The 15,986-nt window shown below is 49.1% G+C and overlaps 1 protein-coding gene across 3 annotated transcripts in view; it reads right to left on the bottom strand.

The window, feature by feature from the left end:
* TPCN1 (two pore segment channel 1) overlaps positions 1-15,853 on the bottom strand; it is a 54,874-nt gene extending 39,021 nt beyond the window's left edge. The window contains exons 1-2 of one of the 3 annotated variants that reach the window (XM_036929534.2): positions 15,705-15,853; positions 12,910-13,143 (exon numbers count right to left, since the gene is read on the bottom strand). In XM_036929534.2, the coding sequence (XP_036785429.2) occupies positions 12,910-13,021 (112 nt within the window). In that variant the 5' untranslated portion in view covers positions 13,022-13,143; positions 15,705-15,853. Of the gene's footprint in view, positions 1-12,909; positions 13,144-15,673 lie in introns of all 3 variants that reach the window. The other 2 variants (XM_036929533.2, XM_036929532.2) reach the window with 2 other exon arrangements.
* Between the last annotated feature and the right edge of the window lie 133 nt (positions 15,854-15,986).

Below are 15,986 nucleotides of genomic sequence, written 5' to 3' on the forward strand. Positions count from 1 at the left end.
GAGCTCCTGGTGGGAGGTAGACTGATCAGAAAGAACACAAGGTAGCGACTACTCTTAAGGTTTATCCTGAGGATCCGACCCCCACTCAAACCTGTTCCTTTTCATTCTCTTATGTGTACAAACCCTCACACCTTCTCACATACGCACACACAACACACCCTACACATCCTCTTCAAGACAAAACGTAGCTGGGACACCCAGGTTCCCTTCCATCTGTGCTGCTCCCCTCCCCCAACCACGATCTTAATTCCCAGAGCCTCAGTTTCTTCATCCATTTACTGGGACCTGTGCCAACTGTGCTCTGGGCATTGCAGAAACAAATGTGAATACCCACAAAGCACTTGGAGCCCTCTGGAAACTAGAGCCCACCAGAATGACAGCAAGCAATCGCCTAACCATTCGCCAGTTGTCACTGAGAGCCCCACTCCATGGGAAAAGCTCGAAGAGGAGAGGAAAATAAACCAGAGTGACACTGATGAGTTTTCCAGGCACAGCATCACCACACTACTTCTGGGCCGGCTGGCTCTTCAAAGGCCCCCAGATAAAAATCGGGCAGAAGACACATCGCCAAAAGAAAGCAAAGCACACATTTCCTTCTGCTCAGGCCTCTCTCTCTGACGACTGGTTGAAAGATGGCGTGGGAGGTAGACCTATGTTATTAATGCACATTAGTAAAGGCTGCAAACCTGGGCAGAGCCCTGGACAGAAAAACCGACCTCCAGAAAGGCAAGAACTGGCCCTGAGCCCAAAACCGGTCCTGCCAAAGGCTTACACTAGCAGAGGAGAGGAAAAAAATGAAAGGCTCAACCAGGCCAGTACCACGGGTCAAGCACTATTCTAGAAAGAGGAGCCCTGGTTTGGAAGTGACCAGGATAATGCCCTGCACTGCCTCCAACTTTGTTTCCAGCCAGCTGACCTAACTAGCCAAATCCATAGGGATTCCCTGTAGAAACATGAGGCCAGCCACGGAAGCACCTGGAACTCACAGGGGAAATGTCTAGAAAGTTGAGAGCAGTGGTAATAAACAGAGGAGGTGAACGGAAGCACAGGAAAGGTGAAGATGTGAGGCATCAGGCTCTTGGGTGGGTCTAGGAAATGAGCACCATGAAGCAGAGAGAGAACAAGTGGTTGGCCAGATGCCTGCAGGTGATTTCTTGGAGAAGCAGGACATGAGGTCTACTTTCTTTAGTCTGCTGATTTCAAGACTCAACTTGCAACTGTACTGCCTGCTCCTGTGCCACTGGGTGTATTAGAAACAAAGGAGGTGGGAAAAAAATTAATAAACAAAGGACTTTCACTCCCACAGATCACTCACCACAAAGTATTTACTGAGAACCTGCCATATGCAAAGTGCTTCGGATGCTTTGAAACATGTTTGTAAAGCCTGTGCATACCTCAAAGGCCCTATGCTTCACACACACACACACACACACACAGAGGCATGCAGACTCCACTCTGTTTACCCAGTGAAGAGTGCAGCACCTGTGCGAACATCTGTCCCGTATTCACTTGGAAGCATCAGAAATGCTAATTGTGATGCACAGGGATGCAGAAGAGAGCCGTAGAAGGGGAAATGGAGATGAAAGGCATTTTTCACTGTACTGGCACTCCCAGAGTCCCTGCACGAGGTCAGCAGACACCGCTCCTCTGCACAGCATTCAGAGGAGCAAGTCTGGCTCTGGACTCGCTCTCCATACAGACTACTGATGTGTCTGCTGAAGATAGTCACTCGGTACAGGTTAAAGGTCTGCACAAGCCCCTACCCAGGGCCACCTGGCTTCCATGAACACTGGCTATGCCCCAATGTCTGGATCTTCTGCAGCTGCTGGTGGCTCTGCTCAGAAAAGCAGCAACAAGGGGCAAGGTGGCCTAGAAGGCACAGTGGGAGGAAGTGTGCATCCTACAGAGAGCTTGACGGCCTAGGCTTGCCCCTTCTCCAGGGACCCAGGGTGGTCTGGCTAGTACTACCCGTAGGGGAGTCGAATTGGGCCTAAAAGCCTCTGTGGTCAGTGGCAAGGCACTAGGCTCGGCTTGCGCTTCCTTTTTCCTCAGTGTCCCTTTCTGTCAAGTGGGGAGAGCAGCCCAAAAGAGGTATCACGGATGAAGAAAAATGCAGTGGAAACTAGGAAACTGGTGAGCAGGTGGGAGACAGAGCTGCCTGAGCTGACTCACCCCTGCAGAGCACCTGGATGGCAGTTTTACTAACCCTCAATTTTACCAGGACAGGATCCTCTAGAAAACACAAAAGACCAGCTACGCCTCCTTAAGAGAAAGTCAGAGGATTTCATAGGAGAAGACAGAGCTCAAGTCCTCAGTGCAGACCTCTCAGATGACCCCCGCAGGGCCTGAGGAAGGGGCCCCGCTGCCACTCTGCTGGAAATGAAACCCCAATACTTTACTATTATTTAGAGTTTCCACTTACTGAATAGGTACTGGGAGATGTGATATGGAATTTCCCATTCAATCATTATGTCAACCCTGAATGGAGATATTCTCATCCCCATTTTACAGATGAAGCAACCAAAACTCAGGAAGAAATGGAAGCTTAGCTCCTTATTCAAGGCTGCCCAGATACCAAGAGGTGATGCTGGAAATTCAACCCTATACTTTGCTACAGACTGAAAGACTATCAGCAGATACTGTCACCCCCCAACACATACACATTTCTAACAATCTGAGAATTCTCCCAAGCCACCCCTGTCTCCAGACGTTGTGAGCCCCTCACAGCCTGGGATGGTGTCTGATCTCCAAAAGGAATCAGCACAAAACAACATGCAATAAAACCAAATGGGCAAATCAGCCCAGAGGCTGAGTGGGCTTTGGTGCTGATAAAATCTGAGCTCCATCAAGGCAAGCAGACTGGCTCCGGGGTGCACAGTAAAAACTGTGATTCCAGACAACGAGGCAGTCCAGCCAAGTGTGAACAGCCCAGCCCGCAAGAAGAGGGGGCCCTCGAGAGTCACAGAGAGAAGACATCACGCTTGTCAACGACCACCCACGAATGAAAGCCAATGCATCCGGCAGCTTGGAGTGGCTCCAAGCCATTAGCCAGCACTGAGCACGACCGCTCTGCCTGAGCTGCTTTTCAGCAAGAGCTAAAAGAATAAGAAACAAGTAAAAATAAAAACCCAATCTAACAAAAAGAGGGATTAACAAGAGAGGAAGGCAGGCTGTGAATGGTAGGACGATGGTGGTGTGAGCTTGGATCAGAGGGCAGGTGGGAACTGGGCACATCAGGCAATTATGGGGTACGCGTGAGCTCCCAGAGAACTCAAAGCACTGGAAGCAGAGACTTGAACATCCAAAACGTAGGCTGCTCTTCAGGGAAGCAGGGGCCAGGCCTCATATGGGCTATTTCTGACCTGATCACATGTGAATGAGTCACCTTGTCCCAGATGGCCCCCGGAGCTGGCTAAGCAGTGACTTGATGGAGTCATCTGGGACCCTGGGTGTTTGGGGAACCTGGTGACTCACTCCCAGATATGTTACTTCACATGTTTATTAAGTGTCCCAGGGATGTGTAGAAAAGACATGGGCCCTGCCTTTGCAGAAGTTAAACTACCAGAAAGAGGCACAGCTGTGTAACACACCAGCACCCAAAACAACAGCACCTAGCTGGGCATTTCCCTGGGTTGGGTACTATGCCTTCCTGCCTTGTCCAGCCCAGCCATCGGCAATGGGCATTAAGGAGACACATGAAAGAAATCCATAAACAGGTCAAACCTTGATGGAAGGGAACATGGTTCACAAAACCCAACTCAGCACTGGATGAATTAAGGGGTACTCATCATACTATGAAAGGAGGTTTTGCCAAACTCAGTCCTGTCCATATTTTAAATTATCTACTGCACCAAAATTCCATTTTCTCACAACCTTTAGGAATCCATCATGGCACAAAGCAAGCTTCGATTCAGTATCTAAGACATTAATCAAAGCTATCACAGGCAGGTGCTGGGGAGCGAGTGGGCCACTGTGCAAGGGGGTAGAGGATGAGGCATAAAGAGCGTATATGGAGAATGAGAGGGGGCTGGAAGCGCGGCTTAGGGACGTCTCAGCGGAAAAGGAGGACAAAGGTCTTCAGCTAAAGCTCTGTTTGAAGAAAGCTGAGAGGAAAAGATTAGAAGCATGAGACAGCAGCCCAAGGGGAGGTTTGGTAGTAAAAGTGGTTTATATGGGAAAATAAATAAAATTATGTGATCATGAAATATATGAGATTATATGAGCAATCCCATGTTTTAAGACTTTTGATTATTGGTTCCAATTTCCGAGGCAGAGTGAAAGAATGGAGGCCAGGAGTGTCACTGGGGTGAAATTTCTCAAGGCCTGGAAAATGCTGGGGCCACTGCCAGGTGTCTGGGGCCAGGCAGGTCAGAGCACTTGACCCAAAAACTTGGCCTAGCCCTCACCAACTGGGCAGGTCTAAGGTTATTATTTCCTTATCTGCCCTCTGAGGTTAATGAAACTTTCAAGGCCACTAGAGCCAGGGCAGATAAATGCTCCCTCTGGGCAAGGTCTGAGAACAGAGGTGGCAGCTCTACGATTCGAAGCCACACACCTTCCTGCCTGGTGCCTGCCTGGCATGAGGCAGCTCATCAATGTCCCCTGAGTGAACAAGCCCCACTGCTCACGGTCTGCCTGTGCAGGTCACTTCCCTCTCCAGGCCTCAAATTGCACATCTGAAAAATGGGATGCATACTGTTACTTCACAACGGCTATTAAGACAAACCATGTGTAAATAGTATTGCACACTCTTTCCAACTACAGTCAGTTATGACAGTGCTTGCTGCCTCTAACAAAAGTAACAAGACTGGCTTATACTTTAAGGCAGCATAAAGGACACTCTCATCTGCAGCTACTGGGTTCACTGTCAGGCCAGGAAACAGGAGTGGGACCCACAGAGCACTCATGGGAGATGTTTGCAAGTTGTTCCAAATGCAGGCTGAAGCCCCCAAATGTTCACCTAGGAGATTCCCCACATGTAACTGAGTCTTCCAAGGAAAAGCAAACCTAAATCATGCCTTAAGAAAAAAAAAAAAAAGATGCTGTGGCAATTGGGTTCTTTGCATGCTTTTATAGCTGAAATACATAGAGAGCCCCCCCAAAAATCTTTTTATTTGTAATCTAAATACCCCAGTTGTATTCCAAGGCATCAATTCCTTAATATGTGAAGGGTGGTTATGAGGCCAGAATTCAACCCTTCTTTTCTCCACTGAAAAGGAGAATAGATAAAGTTAGATCTAGCTTCCTGAGTGACTGGGAACTTCCTGATCACTCCTGTGTTAGAATGGATTGTTTAGGGGATTCTTAGTGTTCTGGAACAAAGCAGAAACTTATCTGCCGGAAACAGTTAGAAGCCAAGCCTTTTTAAATCAGGAGAGCGGGTCCTTTCTGATCCTGAGAGCTCAGTGGTAGGATTAGGAAAGGCACACTGGGGTGCAGCCAGGGTGCAGCAGAACACATTCCTCGCTCCACTCTGCTTGCTTTGCTTCACCACTTACTTTCTCCTTGTCAGATTCAGCTCCTGGGTTTCTAACCTAAGAGGCCCCTGCCTATGCCCTAGGCCAGGTGAGCCTGGAAAAGGGCTCGGCGCAGAACTGTCCAGATGTTTCCTGTGTACCTCACACGGGGCAGGGAACTGTGCTAAGCTTCAAGGCTATACAGATGACCTGGCCCTGGGGAAGTTCAGAGCCAGACACAGGAAAGAGCGAAAATGCCAAATCTGGCTCCTGTCACTATAGCACATCCTGGGAGTCTCCTCTCCACCCACTTCCCAGTCTCTGAGGGGAAAAGTAAGCTGATGCTGGGCTCATCCACCTCAGGGTGGGGCATCTAAGGGAGGCTGTCATGGTGACTAGGGATGGCACCCAGAGTTGGCAAGAGGTCAGAGGGAAGACACCCTGTCATCGCATCACTTTCTGGCCCAAACACACATAGCAGTGCCTGCGCCCTACTCAACCAAGTTCAAACTCCAATTACGGGCACTCTAGGCTCTCCATAAAACAGGTTTACCTGGTCTGACCCCTACCCTAACGGCTAGCATCCATTGAGTTTTCCATCTGGTATAAGTCAGGTACTGTGCTAACTCTTTGAGACAGTCTGCCTTGTTTAAACCTCAGGACAGCCCTCTAAGGTAGTATCGGGATGATTTTCCTTCTACAGAGGAGGAAACTGAAGCTTGGAGAGGTATGCAAGGAGCACAAGGGCCCACAGCAGTAACAGCAGAGCTGGAACTCAGCTGGCTTGGCCCAAGAGGACATACTCTTAACCATGCCCCAAATCCAACCTGAGCCCATCATGATAGTCTCTGGCCTGCACAGGGAGAGGCCCCCTTGTTTCCTCTGCTTGCGTATTCCAGCCCACTCTCCAGCGTCCCCATTTGCCACCTGCCCATCCTCCAGGCAGGTCCCAACGTGGGGTCACCTGCCTGTGGAACCACTCGACAACAACCCCGCCAGCCTGCGGGCCCCAAGGCTGGTCCTTTGTCCTTCCTTTCTGCTTCCCAAATCTTGACTCCCATGGGTCCCAACTTTCAGTCAAAACTGTCTCATTCCAACCACTGTAATGTAGAATTTAGCCAAATGCCTGTGCAGAGGAAGATCTGGGGAAGGACATGCACTAAGGAGAAAACTATCGTTTTCATAGCTGGGCAAAAAGAAATCATGGCTGCCCTTTGTGGTCTGGTTTTCTCTTGCCCGTGTTTTCTCGTTTCTCTGTAGTGATCCAGTACAGCTTACACTGAAACCCCATCAGTTTTGCTCTTTTGCAACATGAAAGGGAGTTCCAGGTATGGAACTTCAATTTAGAACTCCAATTTCCTACAACTCCATGCCATGTAGGAAATAAAAGTTTAATTGAAACAAAACAAAAAGATAAAGATAGAAACTAACTTCCTTTTGCAAAAGAATTGGCTTAAAATTCTACCTTCTCCACAGAGCTTTACTCTATCGCACGCAGCACAACAGTTAACAGCCTGAGGCTTGGGGTCAGAAGATGTGGGTTCAATGCTGCCACTGGCGATTCCTGGCTGCATGGCCTTGGGTAAGTAAGTGACTCTCAGAGCATCTGTTTCCTCTTCTGTCAGATGGGGATACGGAAACACAGGCCACACGGATTTGCTGGGAGGACCAAGTGTGAGAGACGGCACAAGTGAGGCGCTTGCAGACACTGCCTGGCGTGTGGCAGGGGCTAGACACCTGACAGCTGTCATTTGTACTGTGTAGCACCTTACTCAGCTTGGATGGATGGGGAGAGGAGAGGGAGGGTCAGGAAATGTCCAAATCAGGGAATTCACCCCAGCAAAGGGATAAGAATGCAGAAGTGCCCTGTGGGCTCCCTGAGCATGAAGGTGGGCTGGGGATAGTCTGGGGACCCAAGACCTGCAGGAGCTCTGTCCCTTTGTGCTTCCTCTGCAGAACATAGGTTTCCTTCCTGGGCCACTGTGCTCTAATTCGAGGCAGCCCTGGGAAGAGCACCACAACCAGAAGCCGCCAGAGGCACACTGCTGTGAGCTATCAACTCCCACGCTCCCACCCTGACTTGGAGGCTGAGAAGTTGACTGTTCTGGCTCATGAAGCGCTCTTGGAGCAAATGTGAACTTAGACCCCCAAAGGGCAATGGATAAAGAGCAGTGCAGCACGCATTCCAACCCGCACCCAGCTGCCTCTGCTGCCATTTCAATGCGGCAGCTTTCTGCATGCAGAGGGCAAAGATGGTATTTCACGGCAGGGGGCCTGAGGCAACAGACAGGATCCCCCATGAAGATTCGGAGGTTTGGGAAAGTGAAAGACTCTGAGTCTCTGTTACGAGGCTGGAACGCAGCACGCCAGGTGCTTGCTCATTTTAATTGGTGCCTCCGCCAGCCTGATGACACCCAGCATTCTGCCTTGGCAAGGTCCTAAGAAAGCCAGGGGAATGGCTCCAACGGAGCCAAATGCCCAAGCTCCTTGGGAGGCTGGGAAAGTCTAATTGCTGTTTGGTCTCCAGCTGCCATGCTGCCTCTGCTTTCTGGCTCGGCTGTGGCCACCTACTGGGCCAAGAATGAGGCTCAGAGGATGCAGATCCTGGCCTGGGTTCAGGACCCCTGCTTGTGCATAATGGTATTCCAAAGAAGCCCCTTCTCTGGCCATGAGAATAACCCTATGACTGGCCAAGCACTTCCACAGCATCACACACATGACTGTCCCCTTGTCTTGGGAGAAGCTAGCATGATCCCACTGTGCAGATGAGGAGGCTGAGGGTTGGAGGCCAAGATCTGTGATCAGCTAGGATTGGGAGCCTGGAGCCTGCATGCTGAACCACTATACCATGCAGGTGACAAAAGTTGTGCAAGTCCCTTGGACTTCAACCTTTGGCTATTACTCTGGGGATGCTCAGTCAGAGAAAGAACCACCATCACAGATTTCTGTGATGGAGAGTCCCCCTTAGGGTTGATCACCCTTGGGTATAAACCCCACTGCTCTTTTGCAGGTCATCTTGGCTACATCTATCCTAAGGCCGAAAGCTCTAGCTCACCTTGACTGAGTCGTGCTAACTGGCTCTGGCTGCATAAGGACCCTGGAAGGGGCACCACGTGTTAGTGTTCTGCACGGGGGCAGTGGCCCGCCACATTGCTAGATACCACACTGGGTTAGGTAACTCCTGATGGCATACTAGGCATCAGCGTGAAGGAGGGAGAGGGGGCTCCTCTGCTCTGTTACCTTAGGCCTTATCCCTGCATGGCTTGTCATCTGGAAACCATGAACCACCAAGCATCAAATTCGCCCATAAGACTATGTACCCTGCTCAAGCCTCAGCCACTCCCCTTGCCCCCAATCCTTTTTTTACTCAGAAAGGCATATAGTACAGGCCCATCCTAGGGAACTGTTTGACTTAAAGGCAATGAGAAGGCAAAAGCTGAATGTGACCAGAATCCCCCTGGAAAATCCAGTCTATCTCCCAGTGCTCAGACACTGTGGTCTAGGGGCTGTCCCGACCACTGCCTGACACGCAATACAGACCGCAGGCTGTCTCTAAACTGCACTGTCAAACGTCAGCCCCACCGACTATTTTCAAGGTTATTCCTAATATCCAGGCTTTAAATACCTCTGCTCATACCTGCCTCCTTTATCAACTTGACATCTTCTGCCTGTGAGTCATTCATTAGCATTCCAGCAGCCACTCTCACAGCCCAGAGATGTCTGAGTCTTGGATAAAATCCATCCTTGCCTGAAGAAAAAAAAACTCAAACCCTCTAGTTTCCTGCAGAGATAAAGCTTCAGCACAGGTCATGCCTAGCATAGGGTCAAAGGTCACAGGCAGCTTAGCCAGGTTCCCAGGTACCTGCATCTAAGGAAAGGGTAGGAGTGTTGTGAGCTGAATTGCATCCCCGTAAAATTCCTATGTTGAAGTCCTAACCCCCCAGGACCTCAGAATATGGCTATGTTTGGATAGAGGGTCTTTAAAGAGGCCATTAAGGTAAAATGAGGTCATAGGGGTGGGCCCTTATCCAATATGACTGGTGTCCTTATACAAAGAGGCTAGGACACAGACACACAGACTGAGGGACAAACATGTGAGGACACAATGAGAAGGCAGCTGTCTGCAAGTCAAGGAGAAGCCGCAGAAGAAACCAACCCTGCTGACACCTTGATCTTGGATTCCAGCCTCTGAAACTGTGAGACAATAAATTTTTGTTGCTTAAGCCACCCCAGTCTAGAATTTTGTCACAGCAGCCCGAGCACACTAAGACAAGGACTGTGTAGGTACAAAGCTAGAGGAGGGTGTCAGCAACAGCTGGGTCAGGGTGGAGGCCCCGGCGTGCTCAGGGTTCACACCCTTAGGAAGCTGACTTAGTTCTCTTAGGCTCCTGCCCACATAGCTGCCAATGCTGCTGAAGGCCTCCGTCTGCATCTGCCAAGCTCCTTAATACTGCAAGAGTTTATACCAGCCATAGACAGGGGGCCGTAATGGCAGCCTCCAGGACAGTCAGCTGTGCTGGCAGAAGTGAGACCAAACCACTGGTTAGGGGAAGAGGCAGGAGGGGCCTCTACCCTCCTCTGACTAGGGCCCTCAGACAGCCACCCCGGTGAAACCCAGCCAGGTTTATTTCAACCACAATTTGTTGAGTACCTACAGATTGTAGGCATTGAGCTAGGTGATACAGAGATGAGAGAACTCAGGGCCCAGCAGATAACCAGATGGTTAAACAAGTAAGCTACTTATAATAATGGAAGCCTCATCTAGCATCCAAGTAGAAAACGGCAGTGAGTAATTAGCCCCTTCAGGAAGGGAGAGAGGTTCAGTGGAGGCTTCAGAGATGGGAGTTTCAGCAAGATTTCCAAGACAGAACTGAAATTCACAAGCAAACAAGCAGCTGAGAAAGACATGCCAGAGTTAGCAGCACAGTGCGGAGGCTCAAGAATGCACAAGGGATTCACAGAACACACCCAGTGTGACATAGGCAGGAAATGGGACCATTCAGGCAAGAAGGCGCTAGAATACACAAGGCCCCGTGTGCCAGCTAAAGAGCTTGGCCTGCATCCTGAATGGGACAGGAGGTGCTGGGGAACTGCAAGCTGGGGCAATTTCCAGGTCTAATTTGTGCTTTAGACAGACTGCCCAGACAGTAAGGCCAAGGAACCCTGGGTAGAAAGTCAAAACCAAAATCTAAGCATGAAATAACAAAGTCCTCTGCTAAGGCAGAGCAGGCCTCCTCTGAAATCACTCCTTTCCTCAGAGAGTTCCTGCCAGTTTCCTAGCCAGGCTTGGTGGATTACCCTGAGGGTTTTTTAGCAAATGACCCAGGAAGAGGATGAGAAGGGAAACTGAGGCACTAATGCACTGCACAAAACACACAGTTTCCCTGGGCCCTGATGGTTTTATATTTCATTTTTCTTAAATGAGACAAAATAAGCCACCAACTTCACCGAGATAAGAACAGTCTCACCAGTGGCCTATCCAAGGTCACTTTTATTGTTTATTTGGCCTATTTCCCATTCATCAATCTCTGTCATCAGTTCAAAACCTGATCTTGACACAGAACTAGTTTGCTCTTCTCATTTTCATCCTTCAGGAGAGCTGGACACCCTGCCATCAGCTCTGATACTGAGGAAGGACTTAAAAGTGGCACCCATGACAGAGACCAGGATTCCAGTTTAGAATCTTGAGCCTGGCTATTGCCTGAGCGATTCATACCCTTAGTATGTCAGTCACCCTCCCTTGCTGTCCATTCCATGCTGGCCATGGATGAGACTGACACCCTCACCCCAGTTATCCTGCTTTGAAGCTGAGACTGTGTCACATTCATTTACATCTTTTTCCTCAAAGCACCTTACATGGTGGCATGAGAGGGAGGCTCAGAGGGGTGTCACTGTTTACTAGTTGTGTGATCTTGGACAAGTTACTTGACTTCTCTGAGGCTGTTTCTTTCTCTGTAAATACAGACAATAACAATAACTCTACCTTGAAATTATATGATAATTAGGTAAATGTTAAGGGCCAGCACTCACTATTATTAAGGGCTTGTGAAGAAAAAAGGAGGAGGATGGGGAGGAGCAGGAAGAGAGAAAAAAAGGGAGAAAGGGCTGGAGAAGAAACTTGAGAATCAGACCATTCTGGGTTCAAATCTTTGCTTAACCACTTGCCTGGCTGTGTGCCATCAGGCAAGTTACTTAACCTCTCTGATTCAGTTTCTCCTCTATAAAATAGGGATAATACTGCCTACCTTGCAAAAGGATCTTAGTTAAGAGAACAGACATAAAGAGCCAACACTTTGCTTGCCAGCTCTAGGGCATTCAAGAAGTGTGTTGGTAATCAGACCCACTGATTTCTCGGCCCTAAATGGTACTTAGGGGAAAATATGGTTTACATTCTAACCTTCCTGGACCACCCACTTCACCCCTAGGAGGGGTGAATGAGTTAAAGCAAGTAGAGGCCAGTTTATAGAAACCCAGGCCCTCCACTGCACTCCCATCCACAGGAACACTGCTGTCCTTCATCACTTCCAAGGGGAGGCTGCTGAGCTCCCTGAAACCCAACTGTGTTCTCTCTGGACAAAGGGGACAGGAGAGCCAGGCTCATCTTTCCCTGAACCCAAGTGTCTTCACTTGTGAACTGGAGGAGAGCAATGCCCTTCTGTCTGGGTATTGGCAGAGTGTGATTGGTGAGTGGAACATCCATTTGCTAAGGAAATCCTAAGGCACTAGCCCCTCACATCTTATAGCCCTCTATAAAGGCAAGTTATTTTAAGCCTCTCCTGGACCCAAAGCCTGAGCAAATGAAGCAAATGGCTTCGGGACAAGGACCAGAAAGGTTTTTAAGGCCTCTCATTCTGCCAGAAAGACACTTAAAATTTTTAAAATTTAAAATTCACCTCTCTTGGGTTCACTCTGTGCTAGATGCTGGTTTAGAGGACACAAAGCAAAACCCCAAACCCTCAAATCAATGGATCATGGCAAACGCTTGCCCCTTTCCACCTTGTCCTAGGTAATGCAGGGACTGAGCTCCAGTGGGGAGAAGCAATCAACTGCACTTTCCTGCTGACAGTTTCAGATCTGGACAGAGGTAGGCTGGTGATAAAATGTGTCTCTATTTTAACAAGGAATGGGACAGGAAGCTAACCAAGGAGCAGGTGGCCTGAGGTCCCTACCAAGCATCCACGGACAAAGCCAGGGTGGGTCCTCAGGGCAACGGGGGCAAGGCACCGAGGGAAGCGAGAACCGGAAGGGCAAGCTAGCCCCTAGAAGCGTCCCTAAATAGGAAGGGCAGGATTAGGATCCCACAGTCTCCTGGGAATTTCTGTGTCGGGACTTGGGGGTCAAATATGGGTCAGGATTAGGGTACACATGTCTACTATCAGACCACCAAGGCCACACTCACCCCATGAAACAGATAAGTTGTGTCCCCCTCCCCCAGCCCACCCCACAGTCTTACTTCTACTGGGCAGCTCCTCTTGGCCCAGGCCGTTGGAGGGAGCTAGAGGGGCACTGCCACACTCGTCCAAGGTCAGGATGAGGGGAACGTCGTCATCTAAACTCACAGCCATGTTTTCTTCTGCAGCCCTCAGGATGCGATGTCCAGGGCTTTAAATAGTCTCTGCTTTGAGCTCCCTTTCAAAGCCACTGGCCCAGAGGTGCTTCTAAGAAATTCCTCCATTAGAGGCATCTTCTAGGGTTTGGGAGATTAAAAAAAAAAAGGAAGACAATCATCAAAATACAGACAGTACTGATGAAAATATGCTGGCATTAGGTAGTTGTACTCTTTGAAATGGTGGATTTTACAGTATGTGAAATACATCTCCAGGGAAAAAGAATGTTACAGTAAAGCAGCAGTAAAATATGGGGGAAAAAAACTCTGCCAGAACAAATACTGAAAAGTTAAGGGTAATTGTATCTGGAGATTGAGATTATGGCTGACATGTTCTACCTCCATCCCCCCTTAACCTTGTTTGTGTATGTTTTGTAAATACTTTAAAGACTTAAAAAAAAAAGTTATTTTATTGGTTTTATATTTTATATATAAAATACTATTTTATATATATATATGAGCAAGTGAATACATTTCATATTCATTCATATAAAATATATATATAAAACCATTAAAATAACAGTCGTTAATACTATGTACCAGGGGCTCTTGTAGCAATCGTTAAGTAACGCTGATTGAAACTATCTAACATAGGTAGGATTATTATCCCCCATTACAGAGGAGTCTTTAAGCTCAGAGAGGTTAAGTAACTTGCCCAGGAACCCACAGCTAGAAAGCTGAGCTTTGGACTCCACTATCTGGCTCCAGACGCATGCTCCTTGACACCATGCTACAATTCCTCCAAGCCCCAGTATTCAGGCCACACTTAGCTCCAATGACTTGTAAACAGTTAGTGTGCCAAATTATCCACACTTGCCCATATCATTCTTACATAGGCATTATCCTCCCAGATTTAAGTGTTGGAGGAGGAAGGGGAAGAGGACTAAGAGTATTTTTTTGAATGGTGTCCAGTCACACATTCTGAATTCCCAATTTAAAACACTCAGAACTAGCCTGTTACATTTCCTATTTATATACATTCCATTTCCGCTGGGAGGACAAAAGAAAAGCAAAGACTCAGCAGATCTGACAGCAGACCTTCGAACTTAAAAACAGCAGCTGGTTCCTTCTTCAGACTGTGGCCTTCTGGGTTCAATCAAGTTTGCCTCTGCTCACCCCCTGAATGGCAACCCAGCAATGTCTTTCTTTCACAAATCACCAGAATAACCCTGGGCAGGACCCTGGGCATCAATATCTTCTTAGGCAGCAAAAGTGGGCACTCTTCTGTTAGCTGCAAAGCCTATAGCTCTCTGCCCAGCAAACTTCCTGGTAAAGTTTCCTCCAGGTCTGGGGATTAATTTTGCTTTTGATTCTCAATAGTAGACAGACAAGAGAAGAAATCCCAAATGAGATACCATTTGGCTGTCTTAAGCATTATGTCTTATTTTCTTTTTAACTTTTTTCCACAAATCTTTTCAAACACACTCAGAAGTAGAGAGAATATGTAAATGAACTTCCTTGTATCCATCACTCAGCTCTGACAATTATTAACATCTTGTCATTCTCTCTCTTGTCGAAAAATATTTATTTTGAAGGCTGGAAAATCTATTAACCTTCTCAATTCAACGAGAGGTTTCTTAATTTTATCGTTGTTATATAATGTCTAGTGGTTTTTAATTTAACTGTTTAATATATGACTGCTTGCAATGCACACATTATCTTAGCTCTGTGGCTCTCATCTGGGATGACTTTTCTTCCCAGGGGACACTAACAATGTATGGAGACATGTTTTCCTGTCACTATGTGCTAGGTAGGTAGGTAGAAGCCAGAAATGCCCCTGAACATCCTACAGTCACAGGTGAGACCCACCACAACATAGAAATATGTGGCTCAAAACGTCAACAGTGCTTCTGTTGAGAAATCCTATTTACCTAATATCCCCACTTCACATATGTAGAAAGTGAGGCTTAAGGGAGTTAACCTGCCTCTTGTAAATCAACAGCAGGTTTTTAAGGCCCAATGGTACAACACAGCCCAGGCAGTCTGAAGCCCTCCCACTTAGCCATCACCCTATACTTCCTACCAGAACCAGCTTTCCAGTTTGAATTCAAGGCCATCACTTTACAAACAGGGAAAAGTGAGGCCCAGAGGGGAAGAAGGGACTTGCCCAAGGTCACACAGTGCAGGACTCCTGAGTCCTAGGCCAGTGCTCTTTCCTCTGGCTTCGCTTCTCCCTTTGTGGAGGGCACAGAAGGGGTCACCCCTGGGGACAGGTCCCTGGAAAGTGGGCCAGCGGCCATCCTGCTGTCCCCTAGGGCTGCCTGACCCGGGTCAGAGTCGCTTGCTAGGTGGGTCGCCTGAGGGCGCCAGAGAGACGAGCAGATGAGGGAGAAGAGGACGGAAGGGGAGTGCGGGCTCCAGCTCCACGTGCTCCCAGCCCTGGTCCAGGCCCACGCGCGGGGGTCGCCCCAGGAAGCCGCGGGCGAGGAGAGGGGGCGCAAAGCCCCAGCCTGAGCTATTGGAAGAAAAGCGTGGCGATGACTTCGCCGCGGCCCTAGTGAGCCCACTTCCCACACCCCAAAGCCTAGCCGCAACCCCCTACTCCGCGCCCTCTGACCCATGACCCCTGCCCTCTCCGTCAGGCATTCCCTCGCACCCCTTGAATTCTTACACGCGCCGCCCGAGCAACCCGGACCGCGCACCGGGGTCCACACCACGCAGCCCAGCCCGCGGAAGCCGCCGCCAAAGCTCAGAGGCTGGAGCTGCAGCAGCCGCCTCAGCGCCGCAGCCGCCGCCACTTCAGCAGCTGCCACCACAGCAGCTGCGCCAGCCCTCTCATCCACCGCCTACCGTCCCCTCCACCCCTCCAGCCCCGCCCCATTTCCCCTTCGCCCCTGCCTATTGGCTCCCTCGGCTGTCATGATGCGCGCTGATTAGCCAAGCCTCACGTCCCTTCTCAGTTTTCGCCCGCTGCCGAAGCCGGA

The sequence above is a fragment of the Manis pentadactyla genome, chromosome 14 (assembly GCF_030020395.1).
Source record: "Manis pentadactyla isolate mManPen7 chromosome 14, mManPen7.hap1, whole genome shotgun sequence".
Taxonomy (NCBI): Eukaryota; Metazoa; Chordata; class Mammalia; order Pholidota; family Manidae; genus Manis; species Manis pentadactyla.